At 41.1% G+C, this 26,533-nt stretch overlaps 1 protein-coding gene across 3 annotated transcripts in view; it reads right to left on the bottom strand.

Moving 5' to 3' along the window:
* kif5ab (kinesin family member 5A, b) overlaps positions 1 to 26,533 on the bottom strand; it is a 42,091-nt gene that overhangs the window by 2,955 nt on the left and 12,603 nt on the right. For 2 of the 3 annotated variants that reach the window (XM_088389692.1, XM_088389694.1), the window contains exons 2-28: positions 24,850 to 24,937; positions 23,718 to 23,791; positions 23,406 to 23,510; positions 23,246 to 23,294; positions 22,538 to 22,593; positions 22,289 to 22,376; positions 22,084 to 22,208; positions 20,747 to 20,851; positions 20,207 to 20,355; positions 18,995 to 19,143; positions 16,476 to 16,666; positions 16,057 to 16,125; positions 14,850 to 15,056; positions 12,362 to 12,508; positions 11,839 to 12,027; positions 10,380 to 10,497; positions 8,999 to 9,060; positions 8,102 to 8,211; positions 7,869 to 7,970; positions 7,010 to 7,070; positions 6,875 to 6,946; positions 6,620 to 6,724; positions 4,873 to 5,092; positions 3,457 to 3,673; positions 2,512 to 2,561; positions 665 to 692; positions 378 to 487 (exon numbers count right to left, since the gene is read on the bottom strand). In XM_088389692.1, the coding sequence (XP_088245818.1) occupies positions 378 to 487; positions 665 to 692; positions 2,512 to 2,561; positions 3,457 to 3,673; positions 4,873 to 5,092; positions 6,620 to 6,724; positions 6,875 to 6,946; positions 7,010 to 7,070; positions 7,869 to 7,970; positions 8,102 to 8,211; positions 8,999 to 9,060; positions 10,380 to 10,497; positions 11,839 to 12,027; positions 12,362 to 12,508; positions 14,850 to 15,056; positions 16,057 to 16,125; positions 16,476 to 16,666; positions 18,995 to 19,143; positions 20,207 to 20,355; positions 20,747 to 20,851; positions 22,084 to 22,208; positions 22,289 to 22,376; positions 22,538 to 22,593; positions 23,246 to 23,294; positions 23,406 to 23,510; positions 23,718 to 23,791; positions 24,850 to 24,937 (3,046 nt within the window). The remainder of the gene's footprint in view (positions 1 to 377; positions 488 to 664; positions 693 to 2,511; positions 2,562 to 3,456; positions 3,674 to 4,872; positions 5,093 to 6,619; positions 6,725 to 6,874; positions 6,947 to 7,009; positions 7,071 to 7,868; positions 7,971 to 8,101; positions 8,212 to 8,998; positions 9,061 to 10,379; positions 10,498 to 11,838; positions 12,028 to 12,361; positions 12,509 to 14,849; positions 15,057 to 16,056; positions 16,126 to 16,475; positions 16,667 to 18,994; positions 19,144 to 20,206; positions 20,356 to 20,746; positions 20,852 to 22,083; positions 22,209 to 22,288; positions 22,377 to 22,537; positions 22,594 to 23,245; positions 23,295 to 23,405; positions 23,511 to 23,717; positions 23,792 to 24,849; positions 24,938 to 26,533) is intronic. The other variant, XM_088389693.1, reaches the window with a different exon arrangement.

The following is a 26,533-nucleotide window of genomic DNA, read 5'->3' as shown; positions in this document are numbered from 1 at the left end:
GAAAATGGTGAGGTGTATTTGGGATGTGCACGGAGCCCTCTGGGGGGGCCACGTGCAGCTTCCACACAGTGTCAAATGCAGCAAAAAAAAAAACATCAGAAGCAAAGTTTTGCAGCAAATTCATCAAATGTGTGAATTAACATTAACAGTCAATCAACTCATTGTGAAAATAAATTTGTTTTAAACACATACTGCAAATGATTGGTGCGGTGCAGAATGAAGAACAACGTAGGCTACAACACAAACACGCTGTGCCATTCAAGCACTCAAGAGAATAGATGTGTAAATGGCTTCTGGAGGGCAAAGTTGTCAACGACGACTGGTCGCAGCCAAATAAACGGTAAAGACATTACTCAGGAGAGCTAAAGATTCCTTACCTGCTAGCTTTTCTATTAGGTGGCCTCCGGAGTGCAAATTGTCCAATTTGCTCAGGTCCCGATTGTCACAGATGTCGGCGGTAGAAACGCTGTTGTCGTTCATACGCATGCTGGCCCACGGAGAACAAACACAATCATCATCATGATCATCATGTGATGAAGCTGAGTGTGACCCAGTGAGGGAAGCAGATCAGTGATTGTACAACACAAGAGGTGCATGCTGGGTAAATGGGAATGTGATCAGGTGATTTATCTACGAGCTAGTTGATTAACTAGTTCTCTGTTACCTGTTGTCGTTGATGTCTGTGGTGTTCCCTGTGGACACATAGAGGTGTGTGAGGGGCGGCTGCAGGCTCGTGCACAGTGAGCAACAGTGTCACATGCATTTAAAATCAACTTCCTTCAATATACTTAAGTGGATTACGCAGCATCCACATCAACCACATTGACTGTTGACTCATAGAGTGCAATGACATCCCACAGCGGTATGTGACCAGTGTGATGTGCCGTGTTTTTACCACTGAGTATGGTTTGTCCTCCAGCTACTGAAAACGTCAGCTTTGTTTTGCTCTCGGTGCTACAATGATTGGTTCAAAAATGGAAGTGACCAGCTGGGTGACTATAGAAGAAGTGTGGATCAACAACATCTAGAATATAAGTGCAGTCATCACTTTTGCAAACTGGCTGAATGCAAAGTGACTTTAATTTTATATGGAAGGGACAATTAGTACCTAATGTGAGGTTTGTTTTTATTTGTTCATAATGTTCCCTGACACTCCCGCGAAATAACAAGCCTCATTTATTGTCCATCAGAGTGCTTTTTTAGATAATCATCCAAACCTTCAAAGGTCAATGGTTATTTTCAACATTAGCAGAAATGATTACAATGACATTTTCTTCTTGAACTCCAACTGACTACAGAATCTGCTCTACATAATGTTATTTATTATTAACTAAACACTAACAGAAAAGCACTGCTAACGCATTATGGCTGCAGTCCGCGGAGAACAATTGAGTAAATCTAATTAACCGGGTGCTTGCAGGAGAAGTACCCACTGCATTTTGTCTCATCTTTTGTCCGTGGACTACTTGGAAAGGGAATCATCGCCATTTTGGCTTCTCGTGGTCTTGGAAAATTAAGGTGCACTCTATTAGGTAGAAAATCCCAGTCGAATAACTTTTAATAATGCTCAGCTCAGATGTCTAAAACATTCTTATGGGTGATTGTGGGTATTTAAATGCTATCGTCTAGCTAAAAAAAAGTTGAGTGTAATATTATTACGCTGTACCTAATGTGGGAACGACAATAGACTGACTCATTGTTATTCATATCCAGAGCCGTCATAAAATTTCCTGGCACGTTACATTAATGTAATGAATCTCATGGATGTCCAGATAACTCGACCATCCAGGCATTTGTGGGCAAAATGTATGGCAGATAATGAAGCTCTAAAAGCCATCGGCGAGCTTCGTTTCATGACATGTACCAATGGAGACTTTGGAGGTACACCGTGTTCACAGTATTTACTGCTCTTATTGAAATTCACCGCACACGAGTCCAAATATATGCATCGAAGGGAGTGGAAAGAACCAGGACACTGCAGCACAGCTACTTTAGAAGCTGTGTCCAAAATGCCATATTGACAATGTTATTTATAGTCCATTTTTAATGGATAATGTCAGAGGTATTCATTTATTAAAATAGTGTGGCATCTCAATATAATCCCTAGATTCAAAATGTTGTTTTCATCTTTGGGATGTTCGATTCTGTTTACTATTGCTATTTCTATTAGCCTCGCTACTATACACAAAAAAAGCTAAATCCAGTTCCAGTGTACCATCTTTGCTTTTGACTGTTACTGAGCAACCACCATTATTTGCTCAGAGCCAGACATGGACTGACAGAACCACTCTTATCTGTCGCCTCCAGAAGCCTTTGCCAACCTCGTATCATGGACGTCATCCATGAAATGTCTCTTGGTGACATGCATCTATTGAGACAAAGTATGGACTCTACCACATTGGTCACCGCGACCAAAACAAAAAAAGGAGGCAGTGTTGCTGAGAAGAACTTTCTGAGCGAGACTCCCGTGACAGATATGACTTAACCGGCTCCGTGAGATTGGAAGCTCACCGTTTTCTGAATCGAGCATCTTGGCGGTGTCGGCTTGGCGAGGCGGAGGCCTACAAACAGCGGGAAGAGAAGCACATAAGCATTCACAAAGTCTTCAGATTTGATTTGTGCATCAGCAGAACATAAAGCCTCGGGAATGTAACAGTAGGCAAAAAAAAAAAACTACACATTTTGCACAGTCAGGGGGAAAAAAATACCTGCTTTGCTTTTGTGTAAACGGGAACACATTTAATGGCATTCAAAAAGAAAGGAGCAGATTATCCTTTAAAAAAAACACAATTAAATAAATCACATCATATATATGTATGTATATATATATATATATATATATATATATATATATATATATATATATATATATATATATATATATATATATATATATATATATATATATATATATATATATATATATATTAAATATAAATATATGAATGTATGTACATATATACACATAGTGCCAATGCATGCGATTTCTTGTTTTATTTTTGGTTTAAATAAATAAATAAACTAATAAATAAATAAACTTTTTCCAATTGTCATTATGAGGTGAAGTCAGTTCTTGATGCAATAAGGCTGAAACGGCGAAGCGCAGTAGACAATTTTCCCGGTAACCACTGTAACAAAATCTTTGTGCAACGACAATCGTTTATTTGCTTATTGAGAAATAAATGAATGCAGAAGAGTTTAACCAGGACCAGTTAAAAGGGTGTGAGTTATTGTGCAATAAAAAATCCTCAAGACATTGCTCTGGCTCCATTTGGAGAGCTTGCGAGAGGCTGTTTAAAGGTTGTTGGATGTTGCTTTAGCTCTGCACTAGATGCTTCTGTTGATTTTGTTTTTCCATTACACTGAGATTTACGTCGGTGTACTAAGCTGCACACGATCTGTTTATGAAGTTAATGTGTGTCAAGTGTGAGGCCGTCACACCTGTCCCTTACTCACATGTCCGGGGCATTATTTTGATGGTCCAAGCCTCCGGCGGGTTGATTCTGATTGGTTTCTGAGGTGGAGCGATCACTTTCTGGTGCCAAGGCAGCAGCTTGTGAAGCTGCCGGGTTGCTGCGGGGAGCATTGGAACCCATTGAAACCGGGTGCTCGCTGAGGCCGCGGGTGAAGATGGCGTGCGTGGGCGAGTGGTGGCCGGGACGCACTGGCTTGGCTGTTAAAGATAAAACATGTTTAGATCGACATTTGTAAAAAGCAAAATCACCATCAATATATGATGATAATGTACAGGGACATCTGCTTAAACATATGCCCGGCGTGTCGTTCACTTGATAGATAGATAGATAGATAGATAGATAGATAGATAGATAGATAGATAGATAGATAGATAGATAGATAGATAGATAGATAGATAGATAGATAGATAGATAGATAGATAGATAGATAGATAGATAGATAGATAGATAGATAGATAGATAGATAGATAGATAGATAGATAGATAGATAGATAGATAGATAGATAGATAGATAGATAGATAGAACAAAAAACTAAAAACTAAAACTAAAAGTAAAAATAAAAATAAAAATAAATAAATAAATCATTCATTACAATATAAATATAATTTTATATCATCCATAAAAGATATGCCTGACCTCTAGTAAATACAGAGTCAAAGCTACCCAAACCTCTGTGCCTCCATGTTTAAAATAACACAATTCTTGATTTTGCTCATGCACTTGTTCATGGGTGGCCAGATTGTCAGACCGCTGCTGCTTTATAGGAAATAAAATGCGTGATGGATAACATCTTTAAATAAACAACAGTCCATCCTTGAACTGTATCAAAAAAAGCAATTTTGAGTTTTGGGCCCTTTTCCCTTTTCAAATCTTATTGAAATTCACAAGTTATACAAGCTCTCGCACACACACGGATACACACACACCACACACACCCCCACACACACATACACACACTGAGAGGTTTCTCACGGTGCAATTCAAGAGCAATTATCAGCTGCGAGGGTGATGAAACACGCAGACACCAGGCATCACACAAAACGTTAATAATCACATATGTCATCTCTTATGTTCTATTATAATCTACATAGCAATTAGATGAAACTCTGTATCCATTTTTAATAATGTATGTGTATTTATGCACCACTGCTTTGCAATAACTCTCACTATATCCCAAGTACACTTAAGTTCATTTGAGACAGGCCTACACATTTTCAGCAACCAAATATTTTGATTCTCCTCTTTCCTTTCCAATGAATATTTTAGAAATAATTACGTGATTACATTGTGCAAGTTTTGTGATTTTTGGAATGTAGTGGAACCTCCACAGCAATATATCCCCAACCAGCACTTGAGCACTTAGACTTAGCTTTGAATTTAGCGAATGCAAGGTACCGATATGTGCGGCGTGAGGTCGGCGGAAGGGATGCCTGGCTCTCATCATGACGTCCTTGATGCGCTCCACCTCCTGCTGGTAGTGCTGTCGGTCCTTCATGGCTCCCTCTTTGGCCTCCTTCAGGGCGCCCTCCAACGCCTTGACTCGCTCAGCGGTGGAGCGAAGACGCTTCTCCAGCTTTGGGAGCTCACAACGGAGGTCGGCGTTGTCATGTACTAGCTGTGACACAAACAACAAAGCCATCTCGTAAAATCAACATGGGTTACAGAAACATTCCCCCCCTGACACTAAAGGCAAAAATAAATTTAATTTTTGTTCTTCATTATTTTTCATGCAGTCATATAGTACTATAGAGTAGTTTTCTTTCCACAGAATATTTGTTTATTCTTACTAAAGTAATCATTTCAAGGACTATTGTTTTTGCTTTTATTTAAGTCCTATTGTCAAAGTAACAATATTCTTAAGTAACATTGGCTACTCTACTCACCTCAGGTTCTACTGCCCCTCTTAACCTTACTATATTTATTTTTCTAACTATTTTCCATTCCCTTTCCGGAAGGCCCTGTGACGAATTAATGGCACTTACCATCCATTTCAAGAGGGAAACATGATTTGGAATATGGAGTCAATTAAACGCCTTGGTCAAGGCATATAATATTTTTACAACTGGTTTTAGGACAATGACATTTGTCGACAAGCAAGTAAGGTGATTTAAAAGACTTTTTAAGGGGTACATTTGATAAGGAATATCGGTGAAGTAATTGCTCTTGGTGTGATTTACTGCAATGTCGTTAAAAGAGGAGATAGGGATTGTACAGTTCTCGTCTCTAACCTTGGGTAACCCCCATTTCATACAGTATGGAGCCACCATGTGTGCCCTATGCGAAAGCGGTTTGCAGCTTTGGTGTAACTGCAGTGCAGAGAGCACCGTGCTTAGTCCTGGAGTTTGTTGATTTACGACCACTGAGTTGGTGCTCAATTCCTCCGGCATCAGCAGGAGGCAAGTCACAGCACGATTAGATCACTGCAGCGGTCATTAAGAACAACTCCGGCCTCAAGTCCACTACATTTGTTTATGCCGGCCACAATGGAAGTTGTATAATTTGAAATTTTACCGAGACATAGTAACTCGTACATGGTAAGATTATTTTTATTGTTTGAGAGTGATTGCATCAAAGTTAAGGTTTCGTGTCTTTCCCTGTTGTTATGTTAAACTGTTAACATAAGTACCCTGACAGTGACATTGTGCTTCGTGAAAGTTTATTGAAGGTTAAAGTCAGAGTTTGGAACTTTTTGCACACAAAGGAAAATGTGTCTACCGCAATATTTGTGTGAATCTGCTTGAGTATGAATTCATTTGCTTTCACAAAAATCCAAGCAACACTTTTCTGCTGTGCTGCTTGGTTTCCCTGAAGGCACCTTGCTGCTGCGCTTTTTTTTTTTTTCTTTTTCTAATGAATTTATATATTTATTTTCCCAAGGAGACGCTTGGGTAAATTCGCTGCGCACGGCTGATTGATGATCCTGAGAGATGCTCTCACCCAAAGGAGCATGGCGACAACGCACGCTTACACAGCACGCTAACTTTTAATTTATTTGCCTTGGATTTTTTTTCTTGCCTTCCAAAGGTGTCGTTTCGGGCTTGCGTGCAATACAAACAATACGTACGCTATGTTCTCATTTTGAACAGAGGACAGCTAATGACTTTGTAACTCTCTTGTGTTGGTATATCCCGGCTGGAATTACCTGCTTGTGGACCTTTGTTAGCTGGTCAAGGTTTTTCTCCAAAAAGGAAATCTTTTGCTTCTGGGTGATGTAGCCGCCACTGCCGTCACGCTCCATCTCTGCACTCTGCCGGTAAAAACAACAAGCATTATATTCAGTACAAGCTGGGCCAAAAGAAGGATGGACATAAACCTTTAAGGCAAGTCCACATGGAGCTTTGTGTGTTGTGGTGGTGAGCTCCTTCACTTACCAAAGCTTCTCATTATTATGGCTTACCTTTCTAACGCGAGTGGTGAGGTCTTGGACAAAAAACCTGCGTAGGTTGTGGAGGGTGTGCAGCTCACGGGCCTACAAATGGAAAATTATTAGCATATGGTCTGTTGGTGACCGCAGAGGTGATCCAAGACTTACCACTGCCTCTTCCAGGCCTTTGAGGTCCTGCTTGTACTGCTCGTGTCTCTCGTGGAGAAAACTAAAGGGTGCCAGGAAGATGAAGAATTCACAATTAACTTCCAAGTTGCACTTGTTTGAAGCTTTTTTTTTTTTTTTTTTTAGGGAATGAACAAATCTGTGATGCAATGTGCTGCAATGGTCAGCCTATTTGACGGCTGAGAAACAGATGGCAAAAATTTCCCTGACTTTACACAGATGCAATATTAAAATAAACCCAATGTGTGAGGACGGACGGAGAAACGGTGGCTTAAAATTTCTTGAAAGTGAGCCACCACCTGCGACTGAAAACCATAGAAAGCAATTTATAACTGTTATTAATATTTTACAACATTGTAAACGTCTTTATTGATCACTTACCAAGGCACTTATTGTAAAGTGGTGTCGTTACAGCTTATTATTTAGCTACATGAGGGCGTCGTTGTATACGACCACAGTCACTACAATAATTAAAACCGTGAGCAGCCATTAACAGGCTCCAGATTCTCGACATACTCATCAAACTTTGACTCCAAGATACGTCCACATTTGAAATTGTAGACAAGCATTGCACACACACACACACACTTCTAATTGGACCTCATTTGGACACATTCCTTATAGGAAAAGACCTGGAATTATTTTTTTTCCTGCCAAAGGCTTTTTCAGGTCATTAGGTTGCTCCTGACAACTGTTGAAAAAATGACAGAAATATAGAAGCATGAATGGGACTAAAATGGAGGACATGAAACAAAAGAGGCAGATGGCCCGCAGGCTTTCCCACAAGGGCAAGAGTTTGAACGTCGGCCCAAAAAAAAAAAAAAGAAAAGAGGCGACTCACGTCAGCTCCTCCAGCTGTCTGCTCTTTTGATGCTCTCGACCACGGAGACGCTCATAGTTGTCGTGCAGTTGCTCCAGCTCCAGTTCCTGCTTCTGGTTCCAGCTGAATGGATGCACACACAAACTAACATTTTATATCTTATATTCTGATGATATTCTATTAGCAGATGAGCACTTTTACTACTTCTCTTCATATCACGAGAAGGTGATGAATTTCATGAAGGAGGCACTGACTGGGTTAAGTCGTTGATGATCCTCTGCTGCTCATTGATTTTGTCACGGAGGTGGCCGAGCTGCTCGTTGCGTGCCGTGCGATGCGTTTCCAGCTGCTGCTCCAGAACCTTCTGAAAGAGGAAAAACAATTAAGACCACTTAGCACTTGGGTTTGGTTTTTCAGAGTACATATACAAGTACATAAAGAGTATTATTAATATATTAAGAATATTAATATAATATATATAAATAATATAATATATATATAATATATATAAATAATATAATAATTAATATACAAATATAAATTTAAAAAGTGTACCAAAATAATTGACTGCCATTATTTTGACGACCATTTTGGAAGCATACGAGCCTTTTCCACACTGTGATTACGTCTCACACAAAAAAGAGCAATAAGATGGTGGAAAAATCTGCTTTGACAGGCAGTGTGAAAAGATTTTAGCGGGTTTTAGGTCTGCTACTGCTCTTTCTTACCCTGAGGCACCATGCAGCCTCTCATAGTGCCGTTCTTACTACTAAGATATCCATCTTACACACAGGTGCTCGTTTTTTCTTCATGTGTGAAGTCTAACGTTTTTAAAATTGGATAAGATGGAAATAAATCAGTATGCACTTATGACACAGGTGGTGTTGTTTGCACAATAGTGGACAAACAACGAATCGATTTGGATGTGCACAGAAGCGATACGTAGAACACAGATGGAATACAAACAAAGCCCATGCAGTTGGAGTAGAGCAAAACACACACACACACACACACACACACACACACACACACACACACACACACACACACACACACACAAATATAAACACCGGCAGCCGGTCGCTTGCTGATAGCGATGTGAAAAACGGCCGCTGCTTAAGGTTAATTTCTTTTGTTGTTGTCATGGTTACCTGGATGTCATGGCATCCCTGGGCGGAGCCATTCTCCTCGCTGGTCAAGTGTGACACGGTTTCTGTAAGACACATGGACATGATTGGATTTTCTGGTTGTTGAGTGGCACCCCTTCCCACCATGCAGTGTTATCTTTATGGTTCTGGGAGGGATTCTGGGATTTTTATGTCTCACACATACCCACACACACACACGCATTCACACATATACACTCACTAATACTCAGCAGTAATCCATCCATCCATCCATCCATCCATCCATCCATCCATCCATCCATCCATCCATCCATCCATCCATCCATCCATCCATCCATCCATCCATCCATCCATCCATCCATCCATCCATCCATCCATCCATCCATCCATCCATCCATCCATCCATCCATCCATCCATCCATCCATCCATCCATCCATCCATCCATCCATCCATCCATCCATCCATCCATCCATCCATCCATCCATCTTCTGAATCGTTCCAATGCACAATAAAACTTCATAGATTTCTGTCGTATAAACTAATTCGAGCAAAACTGCCAATTAAGAAAACTGATTTGTTAGTAGCGGAGTAGCCAACATATTGATTTGATTCGACTGCTCCTCAAACTAATCCACCAGTTGAGTTTCTGTGAAAGGAGGCCCTCAGGAACAATTGCTTGAAGGCACATCAACCTGTCCAGCTTTTCTCCCCCGTCATCATTCTATTCATTTCCTTGACTTTTATTGCCTCCTCCATTTTATCCCAACGGTATCATTAAGTTCATCAACTGTGGGCATGTGAAGCCCTTTGGGCCTTTTTTTTTTGTGAATAAGGGCTATCTATGTACACTTAAATAAAGTTGACTTTATGCATGTCATCTAATTGACTAGTAAAGAAGTCGCACATTGTGCTGTCTATTCTCTGCTGACGTCTGCCTGGACTGGATTTGCTCTCAGTGCTGATTAATCACATCTTAAATCTGCTTTTTTTGCTCGACAGATATCAATAGAACCCTCCTTCGCCAAATACGTGTTTGATTGCTGCTCTTTCATTTCTTACCTGTCATCCTGAGCCAGCAAGTAAAGCAAGATGTGTAAACACAGTACGTGTAAAAGTAAATGTTGAAATGCCCTCGCGTTTAATTAGATTTGCTTTTCAGGGGCTAATGAGTTGCAGTGTTCTACTTTAAAAGCGACTTTTCATCCTCACTGGCATCCTGTATGAGGCGCACCTATTTATTGAGCACTAATTACTGCTGGACTGAATACAAATGTGGCTTTAATAATTATAATAAGGTCCAGTTTGGATTTAGTTAGTGTTGCATCCTGCGATTTATTGGTGGCCGGTGCAGGGTAGACCCATCATCACCCAAAGTCAACCATCTTTGTCAAAACACTGCTGTACCTTGAGTTTGGACTCGGGTCATCTCCTCCGCTAGGGAGTCGTAGTTTTCTTCCAGCTGCCTCCTCTTCCGTTCCACGTCCTGGGCGTACTCGGTCAGCAAGCGGATCTTGGCCTCGTGCTGGGAAGAAACAGGACAGTTTGAGATGCCCCCCACCCCAGACAATGATTAAACCCTCAAAGTCTGTCAGTGTAACAATTACAAATATGTTCTGTACGGTGGAAAGGACGGGAGATTTTCAATTCAGGTGTCATGCACCTTTTATGCATACCATGTTGAGCACTAACCCACTCCGTGTAGGTTATGCAGTAACAATTCTCACCTAGGGCTGCCACAAATAATTCTTTTTCTCGTCGACTCGTCACCGATAGCAGCTATAAATTATACATCAATGCACTATACAGCGCCCGTCCGTCCGTCCATCAGAAGGACACCATCCAGCACCGTAAAGTGCTTTAATATGGATTCTTTCCATTTCTGTGAGCACTCAATGGTTTACCATTTTGAACCGGAGTGACGAATATATTTGTCCAGTAAAGTGTACTCTTTTCAGAATCCAATAACAAGCTCGACGAGGTGTGCACAGTGCAGCAGCATAATGACCAGCCTATTTACTCAACTGCAGAGATTACAAAACATCTATTTGAAGGCGGCAACATTCTTAAGGGGATAATGTACCTGGCGATAAATGGAAGTGCGCCTTTTAGAGCGTAGGCCATTATTAACGTCGACCGTGACTTGCATATGGACTCCTATTTCGGACAAACCTTTTCCACTTGAAGATATTTTGCTCCTGTCACAACTTGAGTATTTGTTACGCCTCCGCAGCTAATTATCGGGAGCGTTTCCCGCACATTAGCCACTTTGGAGAATTATTTTGGCCCGGAGTCAGGCGAAGACTGCTTGCTTACACTCAGTGTGATGAAGCATTAACTTATGCTGGACACACAAAGGCCGTTATGTTCTCCCGTTGTGCTGAGAGATGAACTGACTATTAAATATGGAAATTGATGCACGTGCATGTTTGTTCATGGGCTGCCAACGCCCAGAGCAAGCCAAACATTTGCATGCCCCACCCCCAACTATAACCCAGCACCTTGAGGGTGATTTACGCATATTTAACCTGGTTAAATATTAGTGTCAAACTCATTTTTGTCACGGGCCGCATCGCAGATTAAATTGCAAGCAATATTTCTATTTTTTTAAAAGTGAAGACAATTTGTTATTTTAGTAATGACACAAAGTCGATGCACAATTTGTCTTCGCGGGCCACATAAAATGATGTGGTGGGCCGTATATGGCCCCCGGGCCTGGAGTTTGACACCTATGATCTCACACTACTGTAATTGTAAGTTAAATTAATAAACGGCGACTTTCTCATTATAAAATAGTGCATCTGAGAGTAGACGTAGGGATATGTTGCAGTGTGCTGCTATGTGGCGATCGTTACTCGCATCCCACCTGTGCGACAAGGAGATGGCAGGAGGACATTTCCCTGCCCGTCTCCTCCATCTTGCGCTGGCACTCGGCCTGAAGGCTTCCCAAGTGGCGGCAGCGCTTCACCATGGACTTCACCTCTGACTTGATCTTGCTGATGTAGAGGCGGGCAAGCGTGAACTCCTCCTCGATGATGCCGGTGATCTCTGTGGACTGGTGATTGAAGTCAGGAAGTTAATGGACAGTCTGAAATACTCCGTAGAGGAAAGATAAAAATCAATTTTCACAAGACAGCGATAAGATTGAATGAATTCCATCTTCGCACATATTGTGACTTTAAACGTTTGCTGTACACAGAGTAACATGATAGAAAAAGGAAGACCAGTATGGTAAATAATTCAATGTATGCAACTTTGATACAGCTGCATGAGGTTGATGAATATTTGAAAAGTGCACCTATAAATATGAACCATTTTTGGAGAATTTTAAATGCATGTGTTATGTGTTTTCCTTTCATCCTCCAATGCACATGTGCGTCCAATCTCACCAGCCTGATGTCTCGAGCACCCACGATGGCGCCGAACTCGCTCAAGTCCCTCATTAGCCCGTTGAGGGCGTCGGCGATGCGCTTCCGCTGGTGGCGGCTCACCTCCTGGATGTGAGAAAGCTCCGCCTCCAATGCCACTAGGCGAGTCTGTGGGGGATAGAGAGGTACAAAGCACAGTGGCCGTGAAAGACAAACAAAACTGTGCCTAGCTCATGTGACAATGTGTGACTCTACAAATGGTTTCAACTAGTTTTGGTGCCGATAAATAGGGATGTAGGAGCTCACAGCGACAAAATGCCCTTTTCTTTCCTGCCAGGGAAGAAACATAAAATGAGATTAAAATGAAGAGCTATCACTTCCTAGAAATGCAAACTGCTAAAGTTTACGACCGCTAAATAGAAAATCGATACGGCGAGCGTGCAAGATAGCGAGTGATGTAAGCAGTGTGGTCGGCACAGGCCCGGGGCCTTAAATTTCTCAAAGAACTAACATTGCTACCTTGCGAGACAAGCATCTTATTCTGGCAGTGAATGAACAAATCTCTATAAAGGAGGCTACATTGCCATATTGCAGCAGGCCGTGTCCTGCCTGGAACTCAAGTGGTATTCGCAACATCATCTCTCTGAGCTCATCAGTACGGCACTTATGTTAGTGATTCTACACAGAGGAATTTATAAATATGCAACTGACTGCATGCAGTGCATTGGCCTTGCTCCAATTGCATGTATTTGATGAAATATCAAGGCTGCAGTGCCAATACTCTCGGGACTATATTACATGGAAATAAACAAATGATTTGACCCAACAAACAACAAGCGCTTGCTGGGAAAAGGATGTTCATCGCTTCACCGGAGCCATTCGACTTCCTTTTATTGATGGCGTGTCATTTGATCTGGAGATGAGCATCACTTACGACAGGAGTAATGAATTTAAAGAGATTATTCTGCCACTTTGTAATTTGTACGACATCCCAAAGCATCATCATCATCCATCTACAGTAATGTTAACCAAGCTCTTAAAACAGCATCATCCACTTCATCTCCATAAGGATTTTTTTTCCTACATGACTCAGTGGATTGATAATTAACTGAAATTGAGATTATTATATGAAAAAGGTTACGCAAGATTACGAGGATGACGAATGAGGTGAGCGATAGTGGCGTCAGTGCAGATTGGAAGTGCACCAGAGCGGCAGTGACACTGAGTGATGGCGAGCCAGCCCGCATCAGAAGATGCCCCCGTGAGAACAAGATGGTGTCAACTGAGGTGAAAACGACAGGTGCAGATACCAATCTCATTAATATTGACTGCAACAAAATGTGTCAAATATAGACTCAATTTAAATCTCCCTAACTAAGCCTCTAATTGCAATAAACACATTTAATATGAGTCCCAGCTCTAGTTTGATGGTGTAAAATGAAAAAACATCACACACAGCATATGGAGAACACCTTTAAAAAAATAACTGTAAGCCTAATGGGTGAGAAAATAAAAAGGCTGGTAAGATTGGGTCCATTAAGACTGGAGCCGTGTGGCTGTCACTGATATGCAGTATGGGTGTCACTTTCAATAGATATAAAGGTAGGTTAGAAAAGCCATGCGGCAGGCCGATTCTATCGCCCAATTCTGAGGCGAGGACATCCTTTGCAAAATGTATAAAAAGCAGCTCAAATAGGTATTCAAAGGGATGATGTGAATAATAGTCAGGACTGACCGCCTGTGACTCTTTTCCATCAGTCAGTCAGCAGCTTCAAATGGAGAAGTCACATTGTGAGCTTTTTCCCTTTATTGATGTGCTATTTAAGCACTAATGGGATGAGAGAGACTATCACTGCTCATTACGTGCAAATAAAGGCAGAAAAGGCTCTTCTACTGACGGCTGGATATTGTTCATAATTGCGTTTGGTGAGCTGAGAAGAGATAAGCGAAAGAAAAGTCAAATTAAGAACAATTCGAGCTGCACTTTTTCAAGAAAACTTTTCCAACAAGATGAATGAGTTTCAGCGGGAGAGCGTTTTCGATGTCTCGCTGCACAACAGAATGACAGCCAATTTAGGACCAGACGTTTTTAGAAACAGCTCTGCGTGATGTGGTGTTACTGAATCACTGCAAAACAGTGTTGTATTTTGGACGCGGATTTATTTTTAATAAACATTTTGGAGCGCGGGAAAATTCTATTGATTAATTACTGTATTTCCTAACATTATTTGTGTGTGTGAGAATGAGTATAATCTCAATATACACTATTTTAAGTGTTAGAATATTTGCAGAAAAAACAGTAGAGGGTGAACCAACAGCGCCTCTGCAGGTTACAACTGAGTACTGCACCTCCATTTAGTCGCAAAGACATAGTTAGCTAAAAATCAACTCCACACAGTTATTGACCCTTATGCTCAGAAGACTCTCACAATGGCTCCCGAAGCTTGCGTAGGTGTAACATTCGATTTATTTCCTCCCACTATAGAGTGAGTGGGAAGTATCCACCCACCATTTTCTTGGCAAGCTCCTCTGCCAGCAGTTTATTCTGCCCGCTCTTCTCCTCCACCTCCAGGCTCTTCTGGTCATAGTTGACCGCCAGTTCTTCCAGGGCCTGCAGAACCTCTTTCACCTCCGTCTTGGAGCGCTCGTTCTCTGACTGCAGCCGGCTCAGCTCTGACTGCACCTTCTCACCGTCAGCCCTGAAGGATGCCAGGAACTGGGCGACAATGCACACACACCACAGTGAGACAAGCATAAGTGGATACTTTGCTATATTGAAACATATAGTTAAAGCTTTTTGATATTCACAATACGTATCTGCTAGCATTCATGATGCGGAATTAGAAGTTTTATCGCGTATCTGGCAAACAATGGTGAGGCTTATGCAAACAGATATTTAACAGTCTGCAAACAGACATTTGGTGTTGTTTTCCCGGAGCCCTGCCGAGAATCCTTTGAATGAAGGCATATGCGCGTGTGTTTCTCTTCCCGGGAAGTAGTTTATTGCTTGTTTGGCGGCCCAATGGAAGTAAATTGAAGTTAATGTGGGCGGTAAGTCAGCCAAAGCAGGGATGAGTTGTGCTTGTGTTCGTCAAAGCTGCAAAATGTGAAGCAATGCCATTTTGAAAAACGTTGGACGCAGAGCACTTGGTGTTCTTTTAAACTTAATTTGACCTTCTCTAAAGTTTTGACTGTCCAATATTTCAAGCCCATTTCAGCAACTTGCTGTTTTCTAACAAAGAGCTGAATGGCAAATAAAGTGCAATATATTTCCAAGTACGTCCACGACTATGCCTTTTTGCGACTCTTCCAATCTTTGTGTCGCTCCACTGCTCAATCCGCTCAGAAAAATGTAAATCCAAAAAGTATTTAAAAAAAAAAACACTGATAAAAATTCAATATGAATTTTCCACAGAACAAGCTGGAAAATTGAAAAAGAAATAAAATTGGTGGAAAAAATGTAAAAAAGTTTAGATAATAAATAAAATATTACACAGATAATGTTGCATACAATTGTTTCATTTATCTATTGTCCCATTTTGTAACGTACTTCCTATTTGGGGTGCAAAAATATTTTCCCATTGACTCTCATTTTAAATTTGATCAGCGAGGATGAAGGAACATCCAGAGCCACTTTCAAGCAACTACATTAAATGATGTACTTATGTGTGGATTTACATACTTTTGACATGAGTGAGTGTTTGTCTTTGTTTTACCTCATCTTGCTTTAGCATCTCCTCCTTCAGCTTCTCCACAATCTGACTTTGGTAGTCAATCTCCGCATCCTTCAGTGGTGAGACACAAAATGCATCTATATTATTATTGTGTAATTAATGCACACTTTTTTCGCTTTTTTTTTGAAGAAGTAAATCCTCCTTTATATGTCACATAAATGTCAAATGTGTTTTATTATGTATGCACACACATGATACGTGAAAGCTTTTAAGGTTCTAAATGTCAAGCTTATACTCATTATATCCCCTTTACTCCATTCAATTCCTCTGGTGCAGAGGTCGACACGCGTGTGAAACGATTGACATGAATAATGCACACGCATTCTTCATACGAGCATACCGTGAAAGTCATTAATGCAGTCAATGGCGCTTAATGGTACCTCCTGAAATAAAATTGTCACCTTGTCATCCATCTGCTTGTAGAGCTTCCGGATCTCCTCCTCATACTTGTGACGCTCCTCCTCGGAAATGTGCACCACGATGGAGGAGGTCAGGGAACACGGGCTGCATATATCCAGCACCGCCTCCTCGGAGTCGGGCGCTGTCACTATCTCGTCCTCGTCTTCGCCCTCTGAGGCTCTTTCAACCTCACCTGAAGGCATGATGCAAGACATGTTTGTTTGACAGAAGCCAAGTGGACAGTAGCAGCACACAACGGTAATCACATCATACAATAAAAACAAATAGATAGACGGCCCATGAGAGTCTTCATCGTTAAGAGGTCTCATTTCTGCTATTGGGGACACATTTTAAGCGGTTCTTTCTTTCAAGGCACGCGCGTTGACTGATGTCCCACCTGGACGATCGACGCGCAAGTCTCGGCGTGAGGTGCGCTCAAAGCGATCGATAGCGACGACAATACACCTCGGGTGACACCTGTCACCGGTCGCCCCCCCACTGTCCGCTAGAAGGTGGGATCATCAATAAGGAGGCGACACGTCGACGGATGACTTTTTTGGGTGACGCGCTTGAGGATGGAGGTCAAATGTAGACACAGATGACGTCTATGTGGGGAGGAGCCAGATATGCTGTCAAAATGATCCATTAAGGAGATTAAAAGTGTTCCTATTCTGGAAGGGACGCGGAGGAATTGGATGTACAGAAAGATGCTGTAGGTTTGTTGATTTATTACTTCTGCCAAAGAAAGCTGGTGACATTTATTTTCATTCATTTACAATTTCATTTACTGAGTGTGTGCTCTTTAAAATTGTTTGGTTTTGGATAAAGGTCAAACAAAAAACGCTTTTCTGACCAAAAATCCAAATTTACTCAATTTATTCTCTTAAATCATTCACTGCCAATGATAACTATAGACGTCCACTCATCTATTTCAACTGGGTCACTCAGTGAATGAGTTAAATATGCTGAAGTAATTTTGGGGAGAAATTTGAATTGTTTAAGTTGTTTTCTACTTTTTTCAGTATTATTGTTTTTAAGAGTACTCTTAGTTAAGTGTAATTTTTTGGCTATGACTGACATGCACTACAGAAAATGAAATGCTACTTGACTGGCAACCAGTCCAGGGTTGACCCGATTTTTCTCAACCAAAGCCACCTGGGACACAACACTACCAGCTCAGTGGCCTAGTGCTAGAGTGTCCGCCCTGAGACTGGAAGGTTGCGGGTTTAAACCCCGGCCGGGGTCATACCAAAGACTATAAAAATGGGACCCATTTCCTCCCTGCTTGGTACTCAGTGTAAGGGGTTGAAATGGGGCGTTAGATCACCGAATGATTCCAGAGCGCGGCGCTGCTCACTGCTGCCCTCACCCCCAGGGGATGGATCAAAATCACACGGGGATGGGTTAAATGCAGAGGACAAATTTCACCACACCCAGATGTGTGTGTGACGATCATTGGGACTTTAACTTTAACTTACAGAAAATGAGATTTGGCTCTTCCTCACCACTTGCAAAACAACTCGCATAATTACCTTGTAAACACTCATGACAACATCCACACACACGTCAGTATCGATGACTGCGTACAATTGATTTGCCGGCGATTATCTTTCATTGGCAGTGATTAACATGATTAAAAATGCGACGTGTACAGCAGCTCAAGTGGAGAAAGAAGCCAACGGATTGATTGAACAACCCCCATGTCGAGCCAACCTAACTACCACTGAAGACTCCCACACTGTCATTGATTTTAAGTCAAAGGTGTGCACGTGAGCCTGTAAATGAATAACTGCACAGACTGAGTTGGACTGTTTACGTATGCGTGCTTGTGTGCGTGTTGATACGCCGTTGGCTTTTCTGTAGCGATTAACCCCGACAGCTCTGTGAAGTATAAACACATCTCATTAAGTAACTGTAAGAATACAACATTTCAGGGTAGAGTTCACTCCTGTTTGAGGTAGTAAAACATTGCACGTTTGCTATCATTGAACGAGTCCGCAGTAAAGTGCTTGATGATGTTGGACGGATGGTGTTTCTTTTTTTTCTTTTTTTTTTTTGTGACAGACACTCTAATAAATTTTCTTGATCACCGTTTTTATATGCGTTGCAAATTTACTAGACTGCTTGTTGTAGAAGACAGCAACCAGATTCATTAGGTGCTTTAATGTGTACTCTTGCAGTTTTATGAATCACAGTGATGCCTTGAGAAAAAAAAATGTGCATCTCAAATCTTCTTTGCCCATTGAAATGAGAGGAAATCCCATTAATCTGTTCCATCCGACCCCACCAAAAAATTTTCGGAACGTGCGTTTTGGTGAATTTAATTCAATACTGCTGTACTTAAAAGGAACACAATGATATTGAATAAAAGTTTTTTTGTCATAGTGACAGTTCTCAAAACCAAGACGATCCCTACGGAACAGGATGTGAAATGAGCTATCATATCGTATGGGCACACAATTTTCAGTCTTTTGCATTTAATGAGTGATGACTGGTGCTTTTTAGATGAGTCGAATATTACCATTCCTCCAGCAGTTTAACTCCGCTTCCAGTCTGTGCACGGTCTCCTTCAGTGACCTGTTCTTATCCTTCTCCTTCTCGTACTTCCTCTTCCACTGCTCGGCGGTGAGCTCAAGGTTCACCGTCACTGTGTTTCGAATCGTTTTTGCCCTAATTGGATGGATGGGTGGAGTAAAAAAAAAAAAAAAAAAATCAGGGCAAAAGTGGATAGAGAGGAGAGAGGATCAGAGGAAACCAGAAGAGCAAGGCTATTCCAGCTTGAGCCGTTCAATTAAAATGAGCTAGCGTGGCATTAATTAGCATCCAAAACGGCTTTCTGCCCACCGTGTTTGACGGTGCATGCCGAGAAGAGAACAAAAAAAAAAGTCGGCTGCACGAATGTTTAACAGCCAGTTCAACATTCGCTCATTAATAAACCGCTAATTTGTAAGGGCAAGAATAGGGGACACTTGCAGATAAAGGGTAACTATCATGATATTGACTTTTTAATGTTTGTATGCAAACAGTTGGGGCTCCAGTGTGCCTGGAATTAAATGACCATGTAAATCTTTTCTTCATGCTTAGATTGGCACGCAATCTATAAAATTTTGGTGATGACGTGCTGCATCCACGAGCGAAAATACAAAGTAGAAGCTGTTATTTAGTAATCTTGTCATAAAATCCTCAGACCTTGTTCATATTGACTGAAGAAGGTCAGAGACGTCCTTAATAAGATGGCAGGGAACTACGTTAATTTTCTCCTCTAAGGAATTCAAAATGGATGGGATTGACTCTTTTAAACATTCCCCACCACATAAATTGTGCACAGGATTCTTTAAATTAATGACGGAGGTGCAAAGATAGAGGAGAGAACATGTCTTGAATGTGAGTGTCTGCATGTGAAGCCAGTTTTAGGATTTACGACTCGCTTAGCCAAACATGACTCAGACTTCGACTTGACAAGTCAAGCCTGTGCCGCATGAGTGTGCTGGTGTTGAGTGAGCTCACAAGTTATTAAAATAATGTGATCACAAAAGCAAAGGCTGCACGACATTCTCAACTTCTCAGGGACATTAGTCATACAACAGGCAGGGTGAAGACGGAGGACCTGTCTTAAGAAACTGGGACACGTTCTGATGATTAGCATTTTCAAAAGCTTTGGAGGCAATCACACGGGCGCTATGTCAAGCCGAGCGAGAAGTGGCAGAGCTGCCGCTTGTTTCTTTTTTATCACCTTTGGCCAAACATGAGCGTGGACCTGGTCTCAACGTCGTTGTAGCTGGAGGGCGAGCAGCAGATAAACATGGTGGTGCGACAGTTGCCTCCCAGTGAGTCCTGTAAGATGCGCGTCATTTTGCTGTCACGGTACGGCACGTGGGACTTCTGCACAGACAGGAGGGAATGAATAGAGAGGATTCGGTTTAAGAAAGCCAAAGGGACATTTTATGCTAACATCCATTATTTTATTTTATTTTTTACTGTTTTATTCCATGCATGAGGATATGGATTTTTAAATTGTGACAAAAGCGTCATTATTTTACATATGCATGTATTTTTTACGACATTGTTTTTTGTACGATGAGAATTTCTATTTTGAATTTTCTATATTCCCTGGAGGTGAGGAAACAGAAATTTCACATATTAACATTTCAGTTTGGACTAATGCAGTAGTTGTCAAATTTCTAACAAAAAAAAATCACCACAAAAAAAATATTCAGCAAATAATGGTCAAAAGTAAAATACAGTTACGGAAAGATGAGTTCTCCAGACGTACCGTTCCTTCAGCCAAAGCCGAGATGACGTTGCCAAGGGCCGACAAAGACTTGTTGATGTTCTTGGCTTCGTCCAGCACTGCTCCCTCGGCGCCCGTCTTGCTGACCTGACGAAAATACAGAGTAGGTAACATCTTTCATTTAACGGGTTACATAGTTTCGGGTACATTTCAGACAAAAAACTAATCATAAATCTTATTTTCCATTAATTACTAAAGAATCTGTTGCCACCACAACACATTTAATCACATTTTAATAATGTGTCAAGCTGTTTTTCAGTGTGTTTGTGCACGACATATTTTTCTGGGTTTATTTTTAATTGGGAATGAAGCCTCTCTTTATGCCAATTGGATACACTTAATGAGAAACTTATTTTGCCAGATAACGAGGTCGACCAGCAGCTTTCTGTAAATGCAGATCAATTATTTAATGTTTACATTTGCAGAGGGAACGCAGGGTCAGCACTTATTTGCTACATAGGAGCTTATTCAAAATTCCTTTCCTTATGACTACTTTTCGAGCAGTAAGAAATGTTTCTTTTGGGGTTTGAAAAAAAATCCAATTCCCCTCCAAAAAGAAGTCGTTTTGTCTCCAACAGAGAAACCGATTGGATTGCTAAAAGACTGAACATGATATTGCATCACAGGGAGGCATTAGCAGATCCCCACTGAAAATAAGAGCCAGTCTGTCCTCAGCGTATTAAGGTGAGCGAATGTTGTCATTTGTAATCTTTTTGACAGATTCTCTGCTTTTTCGAGGTTGAAGTTCAGCGATGTTGTTTGTCTGTGCGTTGATGCCAGCACATGCAGAACGACCTGCGGTGCCACTGAGGCAACATCTTGCAAATGATTTACACGACAAAAATCCCAAAGCATGTTTTCTTATTTGCACTCGGATATAAACGACATCAAATACTAAGCAACCAAGTCATTTTATATCATATTTAAGCAATTTACACTAGGGGAATTATTCATTGAGTCCTTGCTGAATTTTGAATTATGATTTTTTATGGTTGTTTATTGATTATGATAGACATGCAGTTTGAACGCTGTGCATTTTATTGAGAGAAATACTTTTACATTTTCAATCCCCGCTCGTGTAAAAAGCACATCAAGCGTGGAGGTGGAATCATTGTGTTTTGGGAAACTGCTCATTTCTATAGGCTGACTCATTCATCATGGGATAAAATAGTATCAATAAAAAAATAAACAAATAAAAAACAAGACATAAATAAAAATATACAAAATAAAATAAAAATAAATAAATAAATGAAGAAATATCCCTCATTTCACATTTGTCCCCTCTTCATGGATGCTTAAGCGATGTCTGCATGTCTTACCTTCTCACTCCCAGCCAGGTCCACCAGGTAGAGCTTCCCGCTGAGCTTCTGCTCCGTCTCCACGTTCTCCTGCTTGATGTTGATCAGGAAGATACTGTGACTGCGCGAACTGTGCTCATTCATATCTGAGGAACCACACAAGTTGGCCGTCACGTCATTTCATTGCTTTAATTGAACATTTACGGCACGTAACGGAGCAACTCACTTGTGACGGCGACGTGACGGTTGACTTTTCCCTCATCTATCACATCCATCACTTCATCTGGACTGGTGACAAAGCGTTCAGTGCAACCCTTGGGGAAGAAGGGATGTAATATAATATTTGGAACTTATTGAAGGCAAGACAAGGGAATACGTTTTGGGAATCTGACTTTTGCACAAGAGAGTATTCTACATCTGCGTGATAAAAGAGGGACAAATCAAAGCCCATTTGAGTGAGTGTAGGATGACTCACCTTCACATAAGGGACTCTGTATTTGTCTTCATGCACTGACAGATTGGTTTTGGTCACTGCGGAGAAGCGAGGCGAGAGAATGCAAGGTCATTGCGTTGCATTCCTCTGGTGCCTATTGTGTTCACTGAACAAAATGTTTGTTGTGGTTGTTGTCTATTGTGGTAGCAGTTTGCTCTGCGCTGCATCAGTGAGTCGGATTCCGAGTGTGGTCGTGTTGGTGAGAGTGTGGCTCCTCTTCCTATTACCTTTTTTTGTCGGAGTGCAAATCACGAGAGGTTAACTGTTATTTTATTTCTACGAATGCACATTTAAAGTCTTCAAAAAACTGAATGTGCACATTTTAGAAGACGGAGGAGTTTGATGGCGTGGGAAGAAAGCATGAATGTGATTGACTGGTGATCAGTCCGAGGTTTAGCCCGTTTCTTTCACCAAATGTCAACTGGTTTTGACTTTTCTAAATTGCCCTCATGTGTGAATGAGAGTGTCAATGGTTGTTTGCACCCTGCGATGGACTGCTTATCACTTCAGCGTGAATTCCGCTTCCTGAGCCAAAATTCACCAGATGGGTTCGAGCTCACTCAAAATTTGTAATGGCAAAGACAAATGGATGGCTGAAAATGCCTATTTTTATGTCCGTATAGTTAATAAATGTTTTAGAATGACAAGAATAAAAACAGAAAAAAATGTTTTGAAAATCTGAGCACGCACCGTCTAGCAGGTCCCGAATTTTATCCATGTAGATCTCAAAGTAGGACACCTGCAAATACAAAAAAAAAAAAAAAAATTCGCGATGCTTGGCTGACTACCTCATAGCCAGACATCACAGGTTGTACTGTTTGCGAGAAAGGTCCATCAAGTCGAAACCAACCTTGATGTGGAACTCCAGGTTCTCGTCCATGGCAAATATGTGTTCGAAAATGTCTTCTGCAATCCGGGGGATGATGCCCATCCCCTGGGGGTCGTGAAGGTTGCCCTGCAAGACATGAAGTGTAAGTGAAGAGGTCTTTTAAGTTGCTCCCCATGGGGACTGGAAAAGTGGTTCCCTGCAGAGTGCCCAGGCAAGAATGCATTGAAAAGCAGCTTTACAGTCAGTCAGCTTTAGTCATTAAAAAAAAAGACTTCTTCTATTTGCACCTCCTAAGGATGTATCTTTTGAATTATTGATGTGACGCTACTGTACCTCCATAGTGTGAGTCTTTCCCGAGGCCGTCTGGCCGTAGGCGAAGATGGTCCCATTGTACCCGCCCAGTACATCTAAGAAAGGGAAATCAGAGATGCATGAAAGTGGAAAAACTATACAAGTGGGGGAACAGCGGTGAGAGAAAAAAAAAGTTGGAACAAGTTCAGATAAGCAAGCATCAAAGGATTAACCCAAAATGTGATGAGAGCCAATACAAGCCCCATCTGGATTTTTTTTTTTTTTTTAATATAGCGCTGTTCAAATCTTGATCAAATCTGGATTAAGCCTGATTTGACATTCCAAAGCACCTGACCCTTCATGCACGAGGCAATTCTATGATAGTGCCTGATAAAAACAGCACATGTGGTGTTAAACAAGGACTCCCAGCATGACCTGCCTGCATGTATACAGCAGTGAAAACCAACCATCTGCCTGTCTAAAATGTATATAATAGCAATTAGCAACACACAGTGGCATGCCTCAAACCGCTAACAAGAAGAAGGAAAAAAGAAGAAAAATCTCAATTTTAGATAGCGGACAAAATAACCAATTAAGTGACTCTCACTCTCTCACTGGCCTGCCACTCCTCAAACACGACAGTGCATTAATCCTTTATCTCACGTTTTCCATTTTTATGCTCAAGTTATGTTTGCCTTGTCATTCTGTCCTCCCCGAAAGCCCGTCAGATTTATATAAGTTGACAAATGAACCCCTTTCCATGCTCTGTCTACTTAAATGGAGTGCCCCACTTGATGCAAACGTGGCACAAAAAGTGTGAGCCTGAAGGTGGAGAATAAGAGATGCAGGTTGTTGGCGATAGGTGACAGATGAAAGACTGTCATGGATAATAGCTCAACGTGATCAACGCTGTGTGCTTTTTCAAACGTGTGTATCACTGAAATTGTTTTTCTCACATCCATCTGAAAGAAGCTGTTAATATCCGCAGCCCTTGAAAGGTTTCTGCTGCTCAGCGGAGCAACCATGATCCTGTCAATCTCCCTTGTTAAATTGAAAAATGAAATAAAATTATAATATTATCCACTGTGAGCAATCATGTTCTGCCATTGTAATTAAGGAAAAATGAATATTTAGAAGAAAAGGAAACCAAGCGGCAGTTTGGGGACTCACTCACCTTTGACAATTTGCTTGGCACAAGTGTTGTAGACCTGCTCCTGGGTGGAATTTGTGGGGAACACCTGGTCAAACACGTAGCACCTTCCCTGTAAAAGAAAACCGCTGTGTTTGAAAAAGTAAAGGTCAGCCAACCCCCCTCATCATCAGCCGCCATCAATACGAGATGCTTCTATAAAAGCTGCCAGCACATAAGAGTAAATATCTCCTCTGTGCACAGTAGACACGATTTACAGAGGATGGATCCTGTGGCGTCCATGCACAAATGCATCACTTGTGTCTCTTTTTTTTTTTTTTTTTTTATTGCTGTGAATTGTGAGTCCACAGAGTGAGAAGGCATGGAGGTGAAGACATTAGAGGCGGCGTTCAAGGACTTGCCAAGCTAAGTCAAGTTCGGAGGACAAATGGTATTGCAAGGAGGGAAAACGCATGCAGATAAAATAACGACATAGATGAAGTGAAGGAAGCAACCACAATGGGTCTCTTGGTCGGTCAAAAGCCACTCATATTGAAAATATAAATCTATTCATCAATTTTTTTTCAACTTATTTCTTTCCATTTTAAGTGCTAAGGATTCTGAGATAGAAAACGCTAAATGTAATTTCCCTGCAGAAGAACTAAGTCGTGTCAAAGCTACAGGAAGTAATACATGTGTTTTTTTGTGAGTTAGTTAGTTAGTTAGTTAGTTAGTTAGTTAGTTAGTTAGTTAGTTAGTTAGTTAGTTAGTTAGTTAGTTAGTTAGTTAGTTAGTTAGTTAGTTAGTTAGTTAGTTAGTGACTGGTCAACTAAATTAATTAACTAAGCAACAAACGAGAAAGTCAAACGAGAAAGTCACTGATTGGCTGCCTAACTAATAAATTGACGCAATACTTTTTAACCTGACTAAATATATATTCTGACTGACTGATACATTTACAAACTGAGGGTATGTAAATTTCTATCTGCACGTATCCAGTCACGTTTTATGACTCATGGAGGTAACACAGGCAAACGCCATGGCCTTCAACCAGAGGATGAGTAACGCAGATGTGAACACGTGATGAACAGTATAGACTGGTAAATATTTATATATCTATATGGCATTCTCCTGGCATACTGATTATTACAAGTAGGGAGTGTCAGAGAAAGGCTATCGAAGAAAAATGACTTTCATCTTGGGTGTTAATGAGGAATGTTCCCCTCATTGTTAATGCAAAGCTCTTAAATCCCCAATGTAATCCCAACAATTAAATAATAATATTTTGCTGACGCTCATCGAGTGTGGATTCGTGAAGGCATGTACTTTACCTCCCCGGCTGTTCCATCTTTTTCAGTGTTACATAATCCACCATATAGAGACGCTTTTCTATGTGCTTTCTAAAAAGGCCATATGATCCGCAGGGACGCTGTGGGCCAAGATTACATCATTTGCGATAAAGCGCACACAAGTTAATCTCTCACAGTATTACTGGAGAGGAGAACTGCTGCTTTTCAGTCTTTTTTTTTCTGCTATATAGTTGACAAAAAGCAGCTTGTGGCAGCCGGGTTTCAATTGTGATTAATGATTGCGGTAATATTTAGACTTTTCAATCAGAAATAGTCTTTATCAAATCTGTCACAAGAAACATTTGTCTTGTTTACGATAACAACGGCCTGGTATTGATTTATGTTGAAGTGACAATTTTGAGTCAAGCCGGCAAATAATA

This window comes from Syngnathus floridae, chromosome 11 (genome assembly GCF_059516105.1).
Source record: "Syngnathus floridae isolate MCC-2025c chromosome 11, RoL_Sflo_1.0, whole genome shotgun sequence".
Classification (NCBI taxonomy): domain Eukaryota; kingdom Metazoa; phylum Chordata; class Actinopteri; order Syngnathiformes; family Syngnathidae; genus Syngnathus; species Syngnathus floridae.
This window is presented reverse-complemented; position numbering and strand designations above follow the sequence as displayed.